At 38.0% G+C, this 17863-nt stretch overlaps 1 protein-coding gene across 1 annotated transcript in view; it reads right to left on the bottom strand.

Moving 5' to 3' along the window:
- The window catches only part of DISP1 (dispatched homolog 1 (Drosophila)), a 34302-nt gene that overhangs the window by 7919 nt on the left and 8520 nt on the right, over nt 1-17863 (bottom strand). The window contains exons 2-6 of the mRNA XM_010140289.1: nt 9060-9089; nt 4890-5013; nt 3536-3663; nt 2991-3088; nt 908-1005 (exon numbers count right to left, since the gene is read on the bottom strand). Of these exons, the coding sequence (XP_010138591.1) occupies nt 908-1005; nt 2991-3088; nt 3536-3663; nt 4890-5013; nt 9060-9089 (478 nt within the window). The remainder of the gene's footprint in view (nt 1-907; nt 1006-2990; nt 3089-3535; nt 3664-4889; nt 5014-9059; nt 9090-17863) is intronic.

Below are 17863 nucleotides of genomic sequence, written 5' to 3'. Positions count from 1 at the left end.
TCCCTACAAAGTCTCTAGTACACAACAATTTATAGGTACTCAGCAGTTCAAAGGAGTTCACTCCAGCAAGTGACAAGCTTATGTTTTCCAAATGTATCATCTGAATACTTATTTTATGCTAGCCTTTGTCAGTTAACTTCCATCAGCTTAAACCTGACATTGATTTCAGAGTGATAAATTATCTTCTAACATGTGTAGAAGCAGCTACAGTAACCTCTGAAGTGGCTATACAATGCTTATTTTGAATATGCAAGGTACCAAACACAAGGAAAGCCAGGAAAAATTACAGCTGGGCCAGATAGGCAAGGCCAAAATACCTTCTCTCATTTTCTCAGTTTTAAAGAGAAAACAGATATTACTCTGAAAATATCACTATCCTCTAATTAATTGGGCTATATTTATACCTACTGTATTTACATTCCTTTGATGTTCATCTGCCGACCTATCCTCTTTTGAACTAAAAAAAAAAAAATTTGTGTGACCCACTGGGTGTCAGAGAAAACTGCATACGCTATGAGGATGCAGCTAGTTCACCTGAAGGTGAAAAAGCAAGAAAAAGGAATTATTTGTTGGGAAACAAGAGCAGAAACCCATGGAATAATACTCTAAGAGGAAACACACAGCAGAACTTAAGATAGTCCTTTCCGCAAAGAAATTTCTGAAGCAACCCTTCCCTACCCCACTCTGGGTATTAGTAGTAAAAACCAAAAAAATTCCCCTATGCAATTGGGTTTACAAACCGAAGTTGTGTTTTAGCTTTGTCTGCCTGCTGAGTGACCACTCAACAAGGATGCAAACAACGCGAAGTCCTCTCCTGTGCTACTGATGGCAAAGCACAGCAACCCCAAACTTCAAATACATGCTTCATATCTGCAAGTTGAGCAAATTAAATGCCGTCTTTACTTACCCTCAAGTTATCTACATTGCACATTGACTTAATTGCATTCAAATTCCATAAATTCTCGCCTTCTGTTGATGTAAACACCACTCGTGAATAGCGATCACCTGCAATTACAGGAGGGGGGGGTTATAGATTGTTTGGGTGTGTCTGGTAGCAGCGACTGAGGCAAAACCCCACCATGCAGAAGACAGATGAAATCTTTGTCAAGTCATGGGAATCCACCTCCTTTTTAAGATGAGCTATTTATCTCTAAGACTCAGTCCACATGAAAGTTTCAGTTTCCTTAACGTGCTTATAGTAAATATGGCCTCTTCAATGCTATATACCACTTAGAAGCTTTACAGACTTCTATTCAAGCAAACCATCTTCTGAAATATGACAAACAAATAAAAATCAACAGATCTAATCAGCAACTATGAAATTCTTGGCACAGCATAATGGCAGCACACAGATAACAGTAATCAAAGGCTGATTTAGTAAGTCATTTGGGACTATAAATAATAATTATAAAGCTGCCTCTATACGAACATTTTTGCTTTAGAAGCCTATGACTGCAGTGGAAATTGTTGTGATATCCTTGAGGCCATTTAAAAGAATTCTACAGTTTAGACACATACAGCTTAAATTACAAATTAAATCCCATTTATTAGAAGACAGCTTTTAGGAAAGGAAACCATTACTTAGCGGCAGCGAGATCTTTATGCATAGCTAATAAGGGAAACTTATATACCAAGACAAATATACGGTACTGCGTAACACAATACGGTACTTTGGGTTAAGATATATTATCATGTTAATTACAATATTCCAAACCCCAAAAGGCTGGACTTTTCCCACTGCTATGAAAGTGCAGAATTTTTGCCTTTCATGAGACTGCAATGAGAAAGACTCAGGAGGGGATCAAGGATACTGAAATCTGCAGATTCTGGGGCAGAGAAAGAAAGATACCAGGAATGACAAATATGGGTCAAGAGGAAATCAGTTTTTCTTTACCTAACAGACTGGCAAACTTTCCCATAAAGGCGCAACTACTTCATGACTGCCACAACTGAGACCATGCAGAAACAGTGGTGGGAAGAATGAGAGTGAGACTATGGAGAAACAGCAAACAGGATAAGCAGAGTTAATGCTGCTTCAAGTTGCAGTTAATGCTCAGTGGAGTTGAGTACATTTCCTCTTCCTTTCACAAGAAGTGCTTAGTCTGATTTGGTTTTTGAAAAAAGAAAAATCACAAATCTGTTTTTCACTCTGGTTTTTACTGGTCATAGCTCTCTCACACCAAGTCATATAAACAAATAATTTCACAATTAGGTTTTTGTGCTCTGTTATCAGTCATCACACATTGAAGTAGCGCAAAAGAGCCCAGGGTCATTATATGAATAAAGACAAGATCTACATCTGCTAATGCATGCTCTCTGCCAGAACAGGACTTAAAGTTTTGCACTATGCCTTGGAAAAAGTCAATAAAGACTCCTTTGTCTTTTTCATCCTCTGGTTTAACTTAAGCAGCTTCATAAGCCTCCAATACTTTAAGGAGGCTGGGGGTTTAATTTTTGTTTCTTTGAGCAGGGTGTTTTGTTTGGGGTTTTGTGTGTTTGTAGGTTTTTTGTGGGTTTGGGTTGTTTTTTTTTTTCCCTAAACAAACCTCTAAATTCTGTACAAGAAAGGACCTGTAGATATCTTTTACGCCACATACAGGAAAAGTATTTTGATTTAGGTTTTTCAGAGTTAAGTTGTCACAGATAACACACAACTTCTTCCCTCGTGTGCACTACGTGCTGTCTCTGCAGTCATACTCAACTGTTTTTACAATGACCAACATTACCAATAACTAATAAAAACCCTTACAGGAAACGGAACCACTTAAAGGAAGCACTTTCAGTAAATACAGTTGGTTCCTAGAAAGAAACAATAAAACACAATATTTCACCCTATTTCTTCATACTAATGCACACAGAAAGAAGGTGCTTACTGTTTATATGCAAAGCAAAAATTGTTTTCCTTATAAGGCATACAATAAACAGAAGAGCTCAGAAATCACTCAACTGGTAGAAGTTTTTAGCCTTTCTTACATCATTTCTCCACTTACTTGGAATATCGCAGAAAAAGGTATCCTTGTGGAAGTTCCAGTCTGCTTGCCTCTTCTCTCTTTCGTAGTGATCATCTGACCATCTGTCATCTTGATGACTAAAACAAACAGAATAAATGGCTTTATCTTACCTTAGCAAAGAGATTGTTAATAGAAAGAGCATCCAACCAAGTCATACATCTTAATAGCTCTTGCATATAAGAAAATGTATTTTTACCAATGTGACACTGGTCACAAAACCTGAAACATTAATTGATTTATTTTTTTGTGTAAATTAGAGACCTTAAAGGAAATTACATTGAGCCAGTACTGAAAATACCTATAAACCAAAGAGAAAACTAAAATTACACACTTTTCTAAAGAGCTCTTTCTAAAGAGCTTGCAATGGGAAATATTTAGTTCCATATGAAGGGCCTTGGGAATTGTAGATGATCAGATTCAACATCTACTGAAATAAGCGACAGTATATATATTAACTTCAGAGGCAGCAGACACTATGTACATACAAAAAACCCAGTAAAATGCATTTTAATATAAATTCTTACCTTTTGGCTTGCTCATCTGCATATTTGAAAGGATAGTTTGCAAGTGTTGCTTTGTACCCTGTGTTTTTCACCATATTGTTCCATGTGACCAGTCTCTGTCCTATGGCCGTCCCCCGTGGTTCAAAACCCTAAAAGAGGAGCATCAAGAAATTCCATTAATACTTTTCATTCTTTGGCTCAAATGGGAAAGTGGAAACACAATCAAAGTGATGGATAGTCTTCATTACGAAGCATAGTTACTCCAGGCATCTGCTTTTAACGGTAAAATGCTTTACGACAGGTCAGACAAAATAATGACCAACTGTACCGAGTGACAAGGGATTAAGAATTCTCACACACACTTCTTTTCCTGAGAAGTGATGACGGTTTAGTCTATCAAACATTCAACCCTCAGTTTTCAGAGCAAGGGCATTCTACAAAGTCCTCTTCTGTATCTCAATTACCACTCTTTACTGATTAATTGTTAATAAAAACCAGACAAGTATAGCTTCTCTGTTTCTCCAAGAATAAGGCAAATCTAAATAGTTTTGAAAGTGACTTTGAAACAATTTTAATAACCTGGCTGTTTTCAAGAAATATCTGTAACATATGATATGTACAAATAGATGCTGCTATAATAACAATAACTTACAGGAACGTTATGTTTTTATTTGAGAATAATCATTAAATACAGTATTTTCAATAAAAGTCCTGAAAGCTACTCGTGGCTAAGACAGCTCATGAGAAGTAGGAATTAAGTGCAGTATTTAATAGAATCTGCTAAAAATTACTTTCAGTCTTTCAATTTGGATATCATTTCCTCCCAGGAAGCACTCAGAATCCCCTCTCCTTTAACAGATCCTGGCCCTCACTCTTTGAAACCCGGTTTAGAAGGTATGGTCTGTGCTGTACTGCGCTGTGCATCTTCAACTGGGAGGATTTTACATCATTCACTCTACAGCAGTTCTGTTGAAGGACACACGACCTTTCGACAGCAAAATGCAGAAGGAATTTAAACTAGCGGATAACACTGTGGTGGCAACTGCATCATGAGCTGCTCCAGTGTCAAGATTTAACACTTTTTTTTGATTACGGGATTACAAGGCTCTTTAACAACTCCTTTCATGAATTCATTAGACAGAAGTTGCTTCTGCAAGCTTACAAAAAATTGGACCTCCCTGGGAACGGATTCCCATACAGATTCATAGTACCGAGAACCTTTGCAGGCATAGTAAGAACAACTTTTTCTGGCAGACCTCAATTTAAGAGGAACGAATTAACTGCTGTACCTGCATCTACTGTTACTGGTGTCACTAAGAAAACCAGCAAACCAAAACTACTTATTTGACAGTACAACTGATTAATATTCACCTACCAGCAAAGGATCAGAGAAATCTGGAAGATCTGGAACTAATATTCCAACCAGCGCACACACCACTATTAACACCGTACACATGCCCAGGACCACCACGGGCCAGTCAGCGATCAGAGCAGCATAGCTACATGGAGAGGAGCAGAGAAAGAGATGTTACAGAATTAAAAGCTAAACATGAAATTAATAATCCATACTTCCCTAAACAACCATGTTGAAACGCCTTCCTTGTTATCCTCACAGGAAATTAAGTCAGCTATCACAAATGGATGGAAACTGTTTGGAAACTGTTTATTTCTACACTTTCCCCCTTTGTTTTAAAGTAAGAAACAAAACAAAAACCCCACTTTCTATTGCATCTCCCTACTGAAACTTTCTGTTCTTATATAGAAAAGTATCAGACTACTATTTTTTCCTCAGGATTCTGACAAAAACACAGGCTTTATCTTAGATTTTCTTTGTGCTGCTACAGAGGTGATTAACTATGGGCTACTGAAATAGATATTTCTGTTGTTTAGTACACGTCCAGTATTTAAAGCTGTCATAGCAATAATTAACATAAAATACTTTTTATATAAAAAGAATGAAAAAAGCATACATGAAGTGAAAGTTGTTTTTTAAGACTAGTCACAATTTTTTTTACAAAAATACTTTTTCCTTATCATTATACTTAACTTTTGGCATGGATATTATCCATGGTTGGGGACCACTAGAAAAGAGGTGCTTTGATAAAATTTAATGACAGAAAACATCAGTTTCTTCTTTGAAAGCTTAAGCTTTTTTAAGAAAAATATCAAAGTGAGGAAAACTCAATTTTAAAGCAGAATCCTAAAGAAAACATTTCCTCTATATATAAAACAGTCATTAAAAAAATATTCAAACCCTATATATTAATGATCCATAAAATCTGTTGTAAATTCAAAGGTGCAACGGAATTGCGACATAGGAAACAGCGTTAATTGTTTAGTCTCTAGTATAGCACATATCCTTGGATTTTAACTTCTAGTTAATTTTAGATTTTAAGAGTACAAGAATTTTTATATGAGAATTAATTTTAATCATTTTCACAAAATATTTTAAATTTTTATTAAATTGACAGAAAAGTATAAGAAAATAAAATGAAACCTAGAAATCTTAATTTATTAATTTTTCTTACAGTAAAGACTTGAATTCATAGAATTTGTGTTTCAAGGGCAACACTGTCTTATCTTGGGAGCAATGAGCGTACAGAAAGTCCTATAAAGTTTAAAGGACATTAGAAAAATAATCATAGGCTATGACTTATTCTATATGGAGTCTCCGTACACACTAAATATTGATCACGAAGACTTATACCCTTGTTTCCTCCTCAACTTCCACGCGATGTAGCACACACGTTTATAGGAAAGCACTCCTTTACTTATTTCTGCTGGTTTAGAAGATTATAGTTCTTTTTCCATTTCAGAGCAACTCATTATCTCCTCAGTTCAATTACTGGCTCTACAGAAATTTTCTGTCCCATTGCTAAGAAGGGAGGTAATGCCCAACTCCTGGCTCCAGCAAACAGCTTCCTGGTTTTCTGGCTGTAAAATCAATGGCAGTGAGCAAGCTTGTGGCTGATTTTCCACAGCGCATCGAAGTAGATATGTTCTAGGGGTCTAAGTACGGCCGTAAGGAGCGAGGAAGTCCAAAGCACTGGGTGTAGCTCAATTTCCCATTAGGTCATTGTGGACTAATTCTTACGTTCTCACACAAGAGGTTAATTAGCAAAAGTTTGAAAAGCAATCTGAGTGTAAGTTTTAATTAAAGTGAATCACAAAGGGGCAGCTTGCCAAATGAGCAATTGTGCAAAGTACAAGAGAAGGGAAGTAAATGACTTCAAATTTTCCTACTTATAGGACCAAATGTTTCATAAACAGCAAGCTAGATTGACTAGCTATTACAGACATTTTCTCTGAACTCAAAAATCACACCCAAAAGATTTATTTTCCTATTCATCAGTTGTGCCAGTTTTACCACTTTGACATGCTGCCTCTACACTTCCATTCTCAGCTAAGCAGCTCTTAAATTGGTTAAATTATTCTGTCACTGGCTGTAAAAGACGTGTTTAACACGACGTGTTTAACATGTTAATAAGCCACATACAGGAAACAGCCAGTGCTTGTTTATACCTGCAAATTTGTCCTGTTTCTTGTATCCCATACCCAAATTCAGACAAGCAAAGCCGACCCGGGCTAGAACATCAAAAAGGACTAACCACTCTATATATGACCCTTACTGGTCCGAGCATCATTTGGTGCTGCTGAGGACTCTGGCTCCAACCAGGCTGCCTGCAGCCAGCCTCGATCCCAGCCCACCATAAGAGGACAAACAGCCGGCAGTTACTGTATTTTTCACCAGTTAAAAAGCTATAAAAAGAGTTTAGTTACTTTTTATTTTCTCTGTGAAAAGTAAGCCACAGACTTAAACACTGTATAAATGACTACTTGCCTGAATTTGAGTCCAAGAGAAAACGCTTAAATCAAACCCTCAGCCAAGGAATCACATTCAGAAAGGTCATCCTTAGTGCTGAGCACATCCTTTAGTACTTTTATAAATCAGGATACACCTCCTGCTTTTTGAGGCCTATTAAAACTACAGTTGTGCAACGAGCTGGACGTAGAGCTACTCTGATACATTATCGTCTTTTTTTTCTCCAAACTACTCAAGCACTGAATGATGAATTCTCAAAAAATATAGCACTGACTATATACAATATAAAAATATAAAATATTTTTTATGCCATTTCACATCCTGCTTTCAACCTAGCTGTCACAATGGTAACACTACTTTAAGCTGCCCTGTATCATTAAATACATACAGTTTTCATTAATTTCTTTCCTCCTGATGTTTTTCAGACACCTGAAAAGGTTTGTGTTTGGATTTTTTTAGTTTTGCCATGTTTTAAATAATTAAAAATACTTAGGAGATACAGTAAGTAATTCAATCTATAGTTATCTCATCCATTTAGCACCACTAGAAGACTGGTTTCAAGGAATTTGCCCTGAGGTGATCTAAGACCTCAGATGCTTTCTTCAAAAGGAGAAAAGACAGTGATACTTTCCCTTCCCATTTTAAGCTACAGTGTAACACATGGATAGCGTTAAGCTTTTCAATCCAGCACCTGTATGCAGACATACTCAGGTTAAACCACTACCGAGTCTCGAATGAAGAGACAGAAACATTATATGTAATTTCTGTATCGTAAAGAGGTCACTATGAGCAATAGCTGCTTGTGTGATTGAATTCATATCAACAGATGCATGTAACTCAAAATAGATACTTAGCAATCTGGCCTGTTCTTTACTGAAAGCAAACCCTAAAGGTGGATTATGCTTTTAAAGTATTTTCGCTTGAGATGGTTTCTTCTTCCTGATGCATTGATGGTTTTAGGTAAGTTGCTCTGTTGTTTTCCGTCCCTGCCATTCTTCAGTGCATATAGAGTCTAAACCTAGAGCTCCTGATTGTGTGGGGTTTCTGGTTTTAGGAAGAAAAATCATTATGATGACATTTTCTGAACTTCTCTGTCAGGTTGTTTCATCATTATTGATGATATAACCAAGCCACTTCTCAGAATAACCCTTAATCAAAGAGGTACTGACTCACAGAGTTTTCATGCTTGTGCAGTTAATGTACACACACACAAGGAGAAGAGCAGCGACTGTAATAAAAAAATGCTACAAAAGATTTGAAAACAAGGAATGTTGAAATCTGCATAAATTTTAAAATTCTGGCCCAGTATTTATGCAGAATCCTTGTTTCCCCATAAGCAGAGCACGAGTCTGGCCACCTTCTGTCGTCTATTCCACTCCTGCTCCCCCAGGATTCACAGATGTGTCATTACAGATGTTAAAGAGCCTGTCCTTGGCTGCTTCTTTCAGTCTTTATTTAGGGACCCATTGTAGACCAGTTCTTCTAAAAGGTTGTTTGAACCTGCTGATGCCACCTGCCTCCAAAACCTCCTGTAGCAGTTTCAGAAATTCACCACCCGCTGCAGAAATAAATATTTTTCTTTTAAAGTCTGCTTTAACTTGATTGCTTACTATTCTCCTTGAACATTTCTTACTCTTGGGATTGTGTGCAGAATAACAGCTCTGCCATCACTACTGCCTCTACGATTCTGCAAACCTCACATGTGATAGTATTAGACCTTACCTTTTTGGTAACTTGAATGGTCTGGCTGGCCTAGAAGAAGGGAAAAAAGAGAGTAATTGAAAATATATGAGATACATATACATGTGCCAATATTTTTAATTCTTCCCATACATGGGTAAGCAAAAGCATACAATCAGATTCAATGGAGTCTTTGCAAACAAGCAATTCAGAGAACAATTACAGCTACAAAGACAGCTGGGTTTTTAAAAGCAGAATTCTACGCAGCTGATTTTTGTGATTACTATTCCAGAGGCTTTTCCAGTTTTCAACCAGAGACCAAATAAACTAATATGATAAAAAGTCAGTACCATTACAGTTCGTGACAAAGTCTGCATGTGATGGAAACAGACAACCAAAACACCATGTTCTGACATACCAGTTCACAAAACCTTCTTAATTATCCTTTGTAATTCCATTACAAAAATATTATTTTGGCCAAAAATTCTGTCACAATACAGGAAATAGAATGACAAAAGGTACCTATATAAAATTACTTTAAAATCTAATATAAACAGTATTGCTTGGATGAAGAGATAGCAAAGCAAACCCAAATTATTCTTACCTGCCACTGTTTGGTGAGCACTTGATTTTGTTAGCTGTTGGATCAGTAAGTTTCACATAAATCTCACTTTAAAAAAAGTGCCCATTAACTTTTTTCATGAAGAATCTGCAAGTCCTTTCAAGAATTTCCTGCCTATGGATGTGACATACAATCACTCCAAATACATAACCATACTGTGGCTTCAGTAAAGTTATGGACTTGTTTTACCACTACAGACATATTAATATAAGTTCTTTAAAAAGGTACAGAAAACAATGAATTAAGGAACAGCTGCTTGCATAAAATAGGTCATTTAGGATTTCTGCGCTGAGGTCTCCAGAAGAGTAGATCTGTGTGTTTTCACACTGCTGGATAAACAGTTCAAAATGCAGACTCCTCGGAGATTTTCACAAAAGCTGAAAGTTTAGTTCAGTGCTCAGGAATGAGATTTGCTGTCCTTCAAAGTGTGAGATTCAACACACTGGTTGAAATTCTAGTCCAGGGAATCAAAACATTGTGGCATAATCACCTCAAGGTATCTGCAACCAGGCCCATGCGAGGTGTGAGCACTGCTTAGCCTGTATCTATTTCTCACTCTGAGCGACTAAAGGTAAAGGGGAAACGACCCACATAAAACTGAGCCTCTGAAGCACAAGGCTCCGTTACACCAGCCGAAGAGTGCAATCCAGCGCGAATCAGCTCTTCACACAGCAACACGCCACTTCAGATATATACTCAAAGCACTGCTAACTAACACGACAGCAAAAGGGTGATGGAAAAGTAACTGGCAGTACAGAGTAACTGAAATGTCACCGTTCCTGTTCTCCCCTTCCTTGGCAAGAGGGATGGAAGAACAAATTAAACTAGCAAAGCTAAGCACTGATGCTAAGCTCTCTTTTACTCTCCATCTTCATTCATAGTGTGTCTCAAGCAATATAGCACGTAAGTATAACTATGATGGAACATTCCATCAAGAAATATAAAACTACTATATTTATTTCCTCAAGAAACTTAAATCCATTTTAATTTAACTCTTGTAAGAAATAAGAATTCTATGAAAGCGAATGTCTATCAGCTGTAATTCACTGCTGTCTGGAAATGTTCCAGCCCAACAAAGCAGTAGAGCTGCCAACTGGGACATGCCTGTAGGTAGTATGTAGTAAAAATTGGTGCTTGAAGCCGTGAGGAAGCTGGAGAAAAAGAGGTGAAAAGCAGAATAACCAATGTAAAGTTGCAGTAACTCAAAGACTAAGGAAATGTATAGACAAGGATTTTCTGTTATATCCAGCCACAAAAATTAAGATTAAATTTGTGAAATGTCACCAACCCTCAAGACTGTAGTCCAAGATACACAAATCTGACTTTCAGAGGTAATGAACATAAGGTACTGAACATACTCAGTTTCACAACCGATGCCAAAAACTTCTCTTCTTGTGGTGGTACCAGACTTGTCAGCAGCCAAAATGTACCGAAACCCAAATACACCGAGTTCTGAAATGACTTTGCAACAGTAAGTTGCCTGAGGCTGAAAAGAAGTTCTGGCAGCCTTAGGGGACTGCTCGCCATCCTATCTACAGCCTCAACCATAAAACCAACTTTTCTCACCTGAGGCTAGACTGGACCATAAAAAAACTTAGTACTGAAGTCAGAACTCACTAAACTTGACTCCGAGATTGGCAGTACCAGGACTCTGCATGAAGAGAAATGCTTAAACAGAAAAGCCCTTTCACAGACTAATTCAGCACCAATAGAGAGTGCAAGCCACATGTGTGCTTCTGTGCCTTTGTGAAAATGGGACAAAGCTAGAGTCGGGCGTCACAGATGCTTGTACTTCCAGCATACGCCTTTGGGTTTAAGAGAAATATATACAGACATATTTACTGCTAACATGGAGATTCAAATACGAATTTCTAGCTTTTATTTGTAAAGATCTGATTTGCCATATGTGTTCAGCCACTTGTGAAAGCGAGTCCCGTTTTCATCTGTGTCATAATGGACCCTACCATGAGCAACGATACCATACAACTATTTGGCATAACCAATAGCCATCCAAGGACAACACCTAGTACAAGCTCCACAGTTATGATGACTTGTATAAAGGTTTACGTGACAATTCCAGTTTATATCAGCAGACAAAATTACCTTCTGTATTCTCAAATCGTGTCAACTTTAGAACTCATTTTTACAAAGTTAATCTACAAGGTTGAAAAAACAAAGAGGTGCTTTAGTTGAGAATTAACTCTCACAGAGGCACTGTTTTCCTCTGCAGAGGCGGCAGCACTGCTGTCCACATCACTGTACACCACACTGGACAATCGTTACCATCACCTCCATGACTCCGTAAGCTGGTTCATCCAGAGGGCCATGTCCACATTGCTATGCACTCCTCCCAGACACAAGGGTTTGCTCGGACAGTGAGGTTCAGAACCTCATCTGAGGTCCTCAAAAAGCTGGCAAGACAAACATTTGTTGAGGAGGACCAATGTACATACAATGGTAACACTCTGATGGTGATGAAGGCACTTTCTCAACGTATCTTATTCTGTATTCATTCTTTCCATAGCTCTCCCAGCCCCTTCTGCATGCAAAATCTTAGTAGCCGGACGTCCTTTCAATCTCTCTCTTCAAGCTTTACTCTGCCTTTCAATTATGTCTCTGTAACTATATGGCAAACCAGATTTTCCTAACAGAATGTGAAATTTGTTTTAGACAGAACTTTCAGAAATTACTTTTGTCTAATTTGGTTTACACAGAAGGGATAAAAATACCAACACAACCATTCCTCGTCCTCCCCCTTTCCCATCAAAACCAAACTGCATTTCCCTCTGTTTCCTCCACCTGCAAAATATATTCAGTGCTGAACAAATGATGATGATTAAGTTCTTCAAAGTTAGAGAGGGTTAAAGGTCACACCTGCTATCAAACTGTTTTGTTTCGAAAAGCATGCGTTAAAAAACCTGTGTACACCCGAGTGAATTCCAGCAGTGTAACCAATCCCTTGCAGCTGTTGTGATGACTCTATTATATCAGTCAATAGGAAAAGTTATCCCTGAAAACTATGCCCCGAAAATTCTTTAGTTATGCTCTTAAATACAGAAATGCATGGCAAAATCAGATCTTCTCCACTTAATTAATGCTGCTGTATCTAATTTTTCAAGTATTACACATTCATTTAGCCAGTTTAAATGACACTACTAACACAAAAAAAAAAGTGCTAGACAAAAAAAATCCTCATCAGTTTTCATGAGAAAGAAACGGTGAATTCCATTATTTTGCTGGGACAAAAGCCAAGTGATCTGTGTATTAAATTACCTCCGTACTTAGTTCTCACAGGTCTGATAGCGGAAAGTGACAATCACAGTTGTTTGTGACGGGACTAGCACAACCAAGTTACTACATGAATTACAGTCACTGATTAAAATCTAACACATACTGTGAACCAAGGGAGGGGAAGGGGGAAGAAAAGGACAGGCTCTATTCTACCACCATTTACAGCAAGTCTCAGCCTCTAATTCCAGAAACGCTTTGCTCCACCCTGTCTTCTCCTAACAGTGAGATTAGACTGAGCATCATACCATTAGGAACTTCATAAAGAAAAGAGAAATAGATTGCTTAAAAAATCCCAGACATTTTTTCTCAACATGAAATGCATTCGGTTGACCAGCACCCTTCTGTGCAACATGGTGAAAAGGAGGAATGGTGTTTTTAAAAAGCGTTGCTGTAGTATCTGAACATTTACTGCAGGAAATAACAGAAGTATCAGGAGGAGGCACTAGGGCACCAGCTTAAACTGGACTACTCCAGCTCTAATATTCACCCCTCCAGCCTAAACAGGCACTTAACCTCAGCATTTCTACCAGTATTTAGAAACAGCAAGTAATAGAAAACATTTGTGCCTTTGTGTACATACCAACTAGAACAGGGGCAGCTCACGCGTATTAAGAAAACCACTATTGCTTTACATCGTTTTCAATCTGGGAAAGACGATGACTAGTGCTCCAGCTTCCTGAAGGGGAACGGGCTGTGTCACTCAGCCACATCCTGCTTTCAGGTCCTCAATGAAACCAAAGTTTCCTTTCATTTACAGCACTGAGTGAGTTTTCTCATGGAAGTTAATAGATTGGCATGGGTATAACAGAGAGGGAAGTCTTGTCTTCATTTCAAGAATTAGAGTGGAAAGCCAGCTTTTGGAAATCATAAGTATTATTAAATCTAGTTCTATAACTTTCATGTCACAAAGCTATGTTTCACAAACATGTTTCTCAGTGTGGGACTGTTCAAAATGAATTTAACAATAATAAAATGATGGCTGCTTTTGCAGTGTATTTGGTTCATTAATCTAATGCATACTTCAGGGGAATACAAACCTGAACATGTCAGAAGGGAATAAAAGTATCTACATATTCCAAGATAGTCTTTCTTCACAAACCTCAGCTGTGAGAAAGGAATCAATTTAAGTAACTCCCCTTGCCTCACACCACACACATTCAATGCTAGCTGCTTCCTGAGTGGGTGCAAAAAACCCTGCAGAAGGTAGCCATGAAACAGAAAGTTGGGAAAATAGGCTGTGTTTTGAAGCGTATTTTGAAGACGAGTTTTCCACCTCCCATGTAGAAACCAGCATTTTAAGAAAGTGTCGGCAGCTCTCAAGAACCTAAAAGGCTGAAAGAGACACTAACATGGTTTTACACTGGAACATTCCTGCCTACATTGATAGTAACTTTTTGTTTAAGTCAGTTGAAAAAGATCAATACATTCAAAACATAAGTTTGTACTAACTTGTCCAAATGATACCTAAAACATTTTAAATTTCTATTATAATTCTGGATATTGCCCTGACTAAACATTTGATTACTGATTTATTTCACATCACTTAGATGTAATTAATTTTTATTTCACAGCATGCAGATGTACAGACTGGAGCTTGGATGTAGAAGGGCTTCTCCTCGTTTTCCTCTGGAGGAACAGCAAACCAGTCAGACTTCGAGCTGAAATTAATGCCTGTGGGGCTACCAACCTGATATGGGGCAGTTCAGAGGCACCGCCTGGGACTGTGCACCTTGTTCTAAGGTGTAAGGAAATAACTAACAGTATCACAGATAAATCTGAAACTGCCAGTACAGGAGCTCCCAGCAGTAATACCCAGCTGATTCTGGTGCTTTCCTGCAGCTGAGTCAGCTTCCAGCACTGGCTGAAAGATGCCATCTCCCAGCTGGAACCAGGGATAACTGAGGAAGCACTGCTCTTCTTCATCCATTACCTGCCATCAAGCAGTCTGTTATGAACCCCCCGCTGACTAGACTGGAAGCATCTCAGAAAGATACTCACCAGCCTTTGCAAACCGTTTTCCTACTTCATTACAGGAACCCACCTCAGATGAACAAGTACTGACTGCTGATAAACGTCATTCCTTAGCAAATCCAGCTGAGATCCACACTCAGTGGCGTTCAAATATTTAACAGGGACAGCCAACCATCGTTTCAGGGCTCAAGCCCAGGCACAAGTGAGGCATGGAAAAGGTCACTGACAGAAACTTGACAGATTAGGCAAAGCCCAATTTTCCAGTCAGAGAAAACTTAACTGGTCAGGTGGCTGGTCTCCTTCATTTTGCCACTGAGCTGCATAAAGTTCCGAAAATAAACATACAGCTTACAGCTATTTATCATAAAGCACCTGCTACAGGGCTGCAAACTATCACTAACAGTACAGCAGATAACGCAGCAGCAGAACCAACCACGACAACTGCTCCAGCAGATCCAGAATTAATGAAAATTGTAGACATTGCACTAGATCTGTAACACCTTCAGTTACCAGCAGTATGGTCAAACACTGACTATTTCACATAATCTTAATTCTACTTTCCTCATGCAGGCATTCATACAAGCAATGTATTAGTTCTCTTCATACAAATAACAGCACATCCATTAAACACGTATTTGTGATATAACGTACTCCTTAGGACATCAACTGTATCTTCTTTCTGAAGGACCTTGTATACCACAGGTGTCTAAATATAGCAATACCAAAAAAAAGATAATTAAAAAGCCAACAGCAGAAAAACTAATTTTGCACTCTTGCCTTTCACTTAAACATCCACTTGAATCAAAAATGTTAAGTTAAAATAAATATCTGTACTTCCTGGGGGAGAAAAAAAAATCAATATAAAGACTCCTCTGTCCAAGCATTATGAGGTGCTTAACCTTGATGCTTTACTTTGCCAGAGGGAAGCTACTCCCTTTGTTGCTAGATCCGGTTACAAGAAGCGAAAAAGCAAAGCTTTTTGTCATTATTACACTCAAGGATAAGCTAAATCCCTGCAGGACAGCATGAGAGATGCATCATATTGTACACCTTCCATCAGAACATACAATACAAACTAAATCCCGGCAGAGGAAGAAAATCCTCATGTTTTCAGAACGTCATTGACCCACGAGAACAATATGAATTGCTCTTAAATACCAAGCTAGCTTTTGCTGCTGTATCAGGTATAACACCTACGTGCTTTATCATTTTAACAACACTATAGACAACAAATCCAACAGACTAAGTTGTCAAAAACTTTTTACAAACCCCCCAGTTTGATTTTTTTTATATGGTGTGTAGAGTTTGCTTTGATTCTAATCATGAACTCTCTCCAGATGTTTTTTAAACACATGGAGTTTATTCTATTTGCCTCCACTTAGCTTTACTTATTTACAGCTACAGAGTAGGACAACCCACAGCACAATGATACTGTGAAGACGACAATTCAATTTTCTGATAACTTGCCTTTAAGGTTTTATTGAAAAGAAGAAAAATGCAGAGAATTGTTCCTTGACATTTTATGTGGGAGAGAACAATCCAAAAGGATTTAATTTTTTATCTCTAAATTATCAGGGTGAAATGATCTGAAACTAACTGCTATTTCATCCCATGAACAAGTGTGAAATCTCAATGTTGCAGCTTTGCCTAACCTTGTATTTATGAATTATTTTTGCTGAGACTATTCTTACGCATAAAATTATGCAGAAAGTCTTTGCAGCACAGAGACCAAAAATCAGTATGTTATCTGGCAAAGCATTACGGATGTCAGTTCACATTTTTATAGTTGAGATACCAAGCTTTGGAAAGGTTCTTTTCTGCTCTTCTTGAATTCTTACCTACCACCTCAGTTCCAACTGAGAATCTGCTCTATGTTCACAGCAAGTATAAGCAAATAATGCTGCCTTTCTGCAAGGAAAGCAACTGTAAGGAAGGTGTTAACAATAATAAAATCATGGTCTGAGTGATTCTTGCTCTGACTTAAATTTAGGGCAGAAGGGTATGTGTTACTGACCTACAGCATGCACATTGGCTAAAACTAGATTTCTTGAACATCAGTGGCAAACCCTATATACTTAATTAAGCCAAGGTTCTGCTCACCTTCTTTCTGCTATGAAATCAATATTAAACTTTATTAATCTATTTGGGAAAAAGTAACAGGTAATTTTGACATCTCCCAATCACCAACCTGTGACTCATGCCAACACACAACAGGAAAATGTTCCTTTCACTCAGAGATGAGAAAAGGTCAGTGCAATCATACTGACATCCTATACATACACAATTCCATTTGGAATTTATTTTGGTAAGTTTAATATCCCAATATGATTCATTATATGCTAAAATTAAAACTTATATAAATTTATAGCATACAGATGATTCAAAATTGAAATGCTCCTAAAAATGCCTCCAGGGGTTGGGGGTTGTATCCCTCCCCCCTTTTCCTCACTGCTCCATATGGACAGTATATTCAGGAAAAATTTCTTTACAGAGAGGGTCATTAAGCATTGGAACAGGTTGCCCGGGGAGGTGGAGGATTCCCCATTCCTGGAAGTGTTTAAAAGACATGTAGATGTGGTTCTGTGATTTACGGACCCTGGCAGTGCAGGGCGAAGTTGGACTCGATGATCTTAAAGGTCTCTTCCAACCAGATAACTCTGCGATATACATGCAGGAGCCCAGGATTTACTTACAAAGTGTTCAGTTTAAGGTTCCTTAGAACCTCATCTTTGCAATACTGACTTCTAATGGCTTGTCTCATCTTCAGCAACTAAACATTACCAACTGCTAGGAAAGCTAGCTCTTTTCCTTAATAACGTCTACCTGGTTCACTTGTCTTGAACAAGTAGTAAATCATCTTCGCTGGAAAATCTGACAGTGTATGAAAGCGCCAAGTAATATACACCGTACAAATATTTTTCTTGTATTCTTCTTTCCTTAACCTTTTTTCCATTAGTGTAAC

The sequence above is a fragment of the Buceros rhinoceros genome, unplaced genomic scaffold, assembly GCF_000710305.1.
Source record: "Buceros rhinoceros silvestris isolate BGI_N320 unplaced genomic scaffold, ASM71030v1 scaffold18647, whole genome shotgun sequence".
NCBI lineage: Eukaryota > Metazoa > Chordata > Aves > Bucerotiformes > Bucerotidae > Buceros > Buceros rhinoceros.
Note: the sequence above shows the minus strand (reverse complement) of the source record. Positions and strands in the feature narration are given on the sequence as shown.